At 31.3% G+C, this 6,851-nt stretch overlaps 1 protein-coding gene across 1 annotated transcript; it reads right to left on the reverse strand.

The window, feature by feature from the left end:
• Positions 1-4,354: 4,354 nt before the first annotated feature.
• Positions 4,355-5,212, reverse strand: LOC111692036 (putative mediator of RNA polymerase II transcription subunit 29). Its single transcript, XM_023455736.1, has one exon. The coding sequence runs from the start codon at positions 5,210-5,212 to the stop codon at positions 4,355-4,357; it is 858 nt and encodes a 285-aa protein (XP_023311504.1).
• Positions 5,213-6,851: the final 1,639 nt, after the last annotated feature.

Consider the following 6,851-nt stretch of genomic DNA (forward strand, 5'->3'; position numbering starts at 1 on the left):
TATTGTTGTGTTGAATGTTATTTTATGTGTTAGTTAAAATTTTATGTATGAATGTTCAATTTTGGAAATTAATGTTTTGAGTACGTTTTGAATAGCCCCTGTATATGTGTGTCAATAAAGTATGTTATGTGTAGTGTAGTATATATGTTAAAGACGTAAATACAATTCACAAGTCTTATATTTACCTGCTAATGCTTAAATGGCCTCTATTTTACACTTTATTTTATTTTTTTTATGTGAGCAACTCCCTCGAGCAGGAGGCGGGTTGAATATTCTATTCAAACAGGAATCTACTTATTTTTTTTATCATAAATTTAGTTTATCTCACTATACAGATTTTCCTCAAATATCACACATGGCATAATAAATAAATCATATAACTTTAACAAGTGTCAGCTATATTTACTACAACGAATGTTCAGATATACAGTTATACAAATTTTCTTAATCTAGACTTATACTAAAATTAGAATTTGAGATCTCTTTATTTATATTACTTTTTAATTTTGATTGGTTAAATGAAACTTTTGTTTTTGAATTTGTTAAAATTTGTTTTAAATATCTTCATCTTTCATTGATCAACGTTTTTTAAAGATGTGGCCAATAAATTACACCTCTTAACTGCAGTTAAATAAAATGGTCTACCTTGTATTTTGAAATTTCAAAGTTCTCAGACGATCTTGAAGTTGGCAGGCCTGCTGAACTGGAACTAAACTTTCTCGTTGTTTTCTGCCATTAACTCGTTCTGAGACAGTTAGAATCTCCTCCGTTCCATTTATTCCAATCAGGCACTGGTCACTAATTTTGAATTCGCACTTTACTCCTTTTTCGAAAATTCACTGTAGTCGAAGCACTTGATTGGTCACAAATCCTAACAGTTCGTTGTTGTACAAGTTTAATTTTCTTATGTTTGATCCCTGTTCGGACTAATTCGTTTTCCCACAACTTTTGACGAAATTATAACCTCACATTAGTTTGACATTTGAGATTTGAAAAGGTACAAATTTTAAAATAATTGAGTTGCCTTGATTTTACTTGTGATTTTCACTTGTTTTCTTTCAGATTACCACAGATGTTTATCGTTCAAAGATCATGAGCAAACTGGCTGTTTTCGTCCAAAACACTTTTAATAAACCCGAAAACAAAAGAAGTTTGTTGTGGTTACAACGTCACCTGTCATATGATATAACTTATTTTATGAAATTTTGGGCATACGGATTTCTAAAACTGAAAATTATGCTTATTTTCGATTATAGGATACAATTCTCGTTATTTTGATACCCCATTTTCCATTGTAGGTTATAATTTTACATCTATTCTGAACCTATGCTAAATTATGAAAATACAGTAACATTTCTTACTTAAAACTGTTTTTACCTATCTAAATCTATTTTATGACCTCTTTATTAAAGTTCTTACATACTTTCCACTTGGGTTTGCATTTATTTAAATGTTTATGGCTTATTTTTGTTCTAGGTGTCGAAATGACATCGTTTTTCACAAATTTTTCACTTATGGAAAAGTCTATAACATAAAATAAATACTGCTTTTTAGTCCTTGGAAGATGCACTAGCCAATGTCTACAGCAGATTGACACTCACCTTTATATTAAAAACAAGATTTACAAAATTTGTCGTTTGACATATGATACAATTTTTTTTCTTGTACAATGCAACTATATATTGGATCAAATCCAGTTCTAAGGATGTGAACTTGCTAAAGGTATAACACTTTAACTTTCTATAACGTTATTTGCATGTTTATTGAAAATTTAGTAAAATTTCTTCGATAGCCGTTACTGTACAAAGCTACCGTTTCAAAATTTGATGAAAATCTTTAAGTGAGGTACAGATAATGTTTTGTACTGCGGTGGTTTGTTGGTGATAAACATGTACTACATTTCTGTGCTGTTTTTCTCAAGAAATTATCGTTGGAAAATTGTTTTATTTTGAATTTCATGTGAATTTTGATATTTCCGGAGTCATTTTCCATTATATAATTTGCATTGCACAAATTTGTGATTTTCTTTTAAAGTAGATGTCAAATAGAACTATTTGACTTAATTTTACTACACCATGTGATTCTTTCTAAGAAAATCTATCAATTTAATAAATATTTTCAGTTTAATTGTTCATACTTGGAATTAAATATTTTAAAACCGCTATTATGCTTTAAGATTTGCTTTTATTATATGTTTTTTATGATTGAGCAGTATGTCATACCATGACATATTCCCCCCTAAATTATAATAAAGTTATTCTGAAATAATGACTTTATTTAATTTATGTACAATAGTTTCCTTATCACTTCAGGATTTATTTCCCTCTGCTTTGTAAAATAATATATATTTTTTTTAGTCTAATTTCATTTTCACTTTATGTTTGTTCAAATCATGTCCCTGCATTGTACTAATTTGTGATATAACTCTAGTTTGATGTTTATTAGGTGTATAAGAGTAAATTAACTCAGTGTGAATAAAATTTTCTGGACAGTTTAGTTTTGTGTTTTCATTATTTGTAAGAACATTTATCTTATATGCTTTGATGACTAGATTGTTTTGTTTTTCAATTGGTGTATTTAGTACTTCATCATTTTTCGTGCACGTAGCATTTAATAATTCTTTATTATTTAAACAATCGTCAAGTATTATATTTATTTTTTCATCATTCATTTGAAAAACTTTGCTCTCTAGATCAAACTTGGCTCCATATTTCAACAATATGTTCTCACCTAAAATTATATCAAACTCTATATTAGGTACAACCAAAAATTCTGCTTGTATGGGTTTCTTGAGAAGTTTAAACATTATATTTACCACTTTGTTGCTTTCAGCTAATTTTTTTCCAGATGCATTTATCAGTTTGATTTTGTTTACTTTTATAATATTGTTTTTTAAGTGATTTAATTGTTTATGTAATAAATTTTCATTAATTAAACTTTTTTCTACACCTGTGTCAAGCAAAGCTTTAAAATTTTTATTTTCAATTTTAATGTTTATAAATATCAAATTAGTTTTTTCATTATTCATAGCCTGATCACAGCCTTCGTCGACGTTAATGAATTCCCTCATGTGCTGATAGCTAGTGTTTAAACTTCTCGTAATTAAAAATTTGTGACATCAGCAGAGTGGATTTGTGCAACCGTTTGAACTGTATTTACCTCTTGTGTAGTTGTGTTTTGTGGTTGTATACCTTGAGTTTTTATCGTGTTATTGTATGATGTAGATTGTGGTATTTGTGTATTTTGACTTGGGTTTTCAGGCTTTCGATTAAATTTGTTGAACCTATTGCCATAAGTATTGTTGCCACGGTTGTTTTGGTTCCTGTTCTCTTGTCTGTTATCGTTGCTTCTTTCCTGATTGTTTCTATATTCATTTTGCCTTCTTTCTTGACCATTTCCATTTGGAATTCGATTGTCTTGTCGATTCTCATTTTTCTTCCATCCAGTCTGGTAATCATCGATACTTCTTATGTAATCGATCAAACCATCAATCGTTGAGATGCGCTGTGTTACAATCACCTTATGAATATCTTCTTCAAAATGTCTAGCCAACATTTTTACCATTTCGTTTTCAGTAAACTTTGGTTCCAGATGTTTTATGTTGTAGATTTTTTTCATGAGATATCTTTCCCTGGAACTGCCAAATTTCTCGTTATATTTTCCGTTGATGAGGTTTATCCTTACCTTCTGTTGATGATATTCCCCCCAGTATTTTGATATAAATAGTTGTTCAAACTCGTCAAAGGTATCGTATTTGTCTTCGATGAGCTGATACCATATATCAGCATCACCTTTCATTGTCGAACTGATGATATTTTTAATATTCATTGATGATGGTAAGGTTTCTATATATATTTTGAGTTTCTTGATAAACACTGCCGGGTGTATCCGGGTGTCTCCAAAGAATACCAAGTCTTGACTTATGTTTATTGTCGGTTCGATTCTTGACACACATCCCATGTTTCNCAATATGTCCTCACCTAAAATTATATCAAACTCTATATTAGGTACAATAAAATATTCTGCTTGTATGGGTTTCTTGAGAAGTTTAAACATTATATTTACCACTTTGTTGCTTTCTGCCAATTTTTTTCCAGATGCATTTATCAGTTTGATATTTTGTTTACTTTTATAATATTGTTTTTTAAGTGATTTAATTGTTTATGTAAAAAATTTTCATTAATTAAACTTTTTTCTGCACCTGTGTCAAGCAAAGCTTTAAAATTTTTATTTTCAATTTTAATGTTTATAAATATTAAATTAGTTTTTTCATTATTCATAGCCTGATCACAGCCTTCGTCGACGTTAATGAATTCCCTCATGTGCTGATAGCTAGTGTTTAAACTTCTCGTAATTAAAAATTTGTGTCATCAGCAGAGTGGATTTGTGCAACCGTTTGAACTGTATTTACCTCTTGTGTAGTTGTGTTTTGTGGTTGTATAGCTTGAGTTTTTATCGTGTTATTGTATGATGTAGATTGTGGTATTTGTGTATTTTGACTTGGGTTTTCAGGCTTTCGATTAAATTTGTTGAACCTATTGCTATAAGTATTGTTGCCACGGTTGTTTTGGTTCCTGTTCTCTTGTCTGTTATCGTTGCTTCTTTCCTGATTGTTTCTATATTCATTTTGCCTTCTTTCTTGACCATTTCCATTTGGAATTCGATTGTCTTGTCGATTCTCATTTTTCTTCCATCCAGTTTGGTAATCATCGATACTTCTTATGTAATCGATCAAACCATCAATCGTTGAGATGCGCTGTGTTACAATCACCTTATGAATGTCTTCTTCAAAATGTCTAGCCAACATTTTTACCATTTCGTTTTCAGTAAACTTTGGTTCCAGATGTTTTATGTTGTAGATTTTTTTCATGAGATATCTTTCCCTGGAACTGCCAAATTTCTCGTTATATTTTCCGTTGATGAGGTTTATCCTTACCTTCTGTTGATGATATTCCCCCCAGTATTTTGATATAAATAGTTGTTCAAACTCGTCAAAGGTATCGTATTTGTCTTCGATGAGCTGATACCATATATCAGCATCACCTTTCATTGTCGAACTGATGATATTTTTAATATTCATTGATGATGGTAAGGTTTCTATATATTTTTTGAGTTTCTTGATAAACACTGCCGGGTGTATCCGGGTGTCTCCAAAGAATACCAAGTCTTGACTTATGTTTATTGTCGGTTCGATTCTTGACACACATCCCATGTTTCTTTCCTTAAAACTTTTCTTCAAACTTTCTCTCTTGTTCTTTTAATTGGTTGTATAATATTTGTTCTTTTTATTGTTGCCTTAGCCAGTTGGTGGTGGCTTGAGTCTTCTCTTGGTGTAGAGCTTGTTCCATTTTTTTTGTTTCTTCTTCGACTTTCTGGAACTTGGTATTTGTGGTAATCCGAACCTCTTCAAAGTTCTTATATGGAGATGTTCTTATATGGAGATTTTAAGATTGTCGTTGACAAGGACACAGGCTATTTTAATGCTACAAAGCTATGCCAGGATGGCGGAAAAGAGTTTAAATATTGGTTACGTAATAAAAGATCAAAAGAACTTAGGCGATATTATACATCGGAAAGTGATGGGGACAATTATCCCTTGCAAACAGTAAAAGGCAATAATCCCGTATACAATACGATTATTTCTGGAACGTATGTGAGAGAAGAGTTACTTTTGGATATTGCTTGCTGGATTTCCAAGAGTTTTTATGTTAGATGCTACAGAATAGTAAAGGAATATTTCGTTAACGAATTCAAGACCAACTACCAACACGATAATGAAGCTCTAATGTCCAAGTTGCACGAATTAAAAACCCGGAATGAAAAGTTGGAAAATTACGTAGAAGATATAAGTCCAAAGGTCGTTAACCCGAACAAACGACACATGTTTGCTATAATACAGAAAAATCAACCACATGAGTACCCATACTCTATCATTAGAACTCAGAGAAGACGTTTCCCGCAATCCTTAAAGAAGTTGCAGAGGAAGCACCCGAAAGCGCGCGTCGTGGCAGATTTAGAGTATAACCCCAACAGTATCAGCCTTTTTAACCGTATCAAGGACGAAATACCGTATATTACATGTAAATACAATGATTTTAAACTAGTAAATACACCCATTGAAATGTTTGTAAACGACGTTAATAAAATGCTAAAAATAGATTAAAATACGCGTGCGCTTACCCTCCTACATAATAAGAATAACTTGAGCAAGCGTCTCATTCTTGTCTTGTTCTTGGTAGTGACAAATCGTAAAAATGACAACAGCGTTCTACTTTAAAGCAAAAGCCTGAGAGAGATAAGAAAGCTAAATATTCGCGACGATGTATTAATTAATCAATGGTACTTGGATAAACAGCCTTCGTGTTATATACGTTATGAAGACGAAAAACCTGTATCGTTTGCCTTGCTGTCTAAAATGAACTTTGACCCCTTCAGCAAGCATTCAAATCCAAAGACGTTCAACTACATTTATACGCTGGAGGCGCATCGTAGAAAAGGACATGCCGCAGCCATTGTAGATCATGTGAAAGAACGTGAACAGTTTACGGCGTTTTGCAGTAATGAAGCCTCAGAGAATTTATTTAAAAAATGCAAATGTAAAAATTACGGTGAAATGTATTGTAATGTTATGTACAGATATCCTTAATAAAATCTAATTATGCTCCTCTATTTTTTTTATTTCCACCTTTTGCAATATTAACTTGAAAGACGTGATTGATTTAATTTGATTGAGAAATGTTTTTCAACTCTCTCTCTCTCTCTACTATTAGTATCTCAGACACACACCCACACAATTACGAGGAAAATTAAAAGCAGAGATAAATTTAATTGTTTATTTAAATTAGAATACA

The sequence above is a fragment of the Anoplophora glabripennis genome, unplaced genomic scaffold (assembly GCF_000390285.2).
Source record: "Anoplophora glabripennis isolate ALB-LARVAE unplaced genomic scaffold, Agla_2.0 scaffold870, whole genome shotgun sequence".
NCBI classification, from domain to species: Eukaryota; Metazoa; Arthropoda; class Insecta; order Coleoptera; family Cerambycidae; genus Anoplophora; species Anoplophora glabripennis.

Coding starts and splice junctions, on each gene's coding strand:
- LOC111692036 (XM_023455736.1), bottom strand. CDS start 5,212: ATGGGATGTGTGTCAAGAATCGAACCGACAATAAACATAAGTCAAGAC.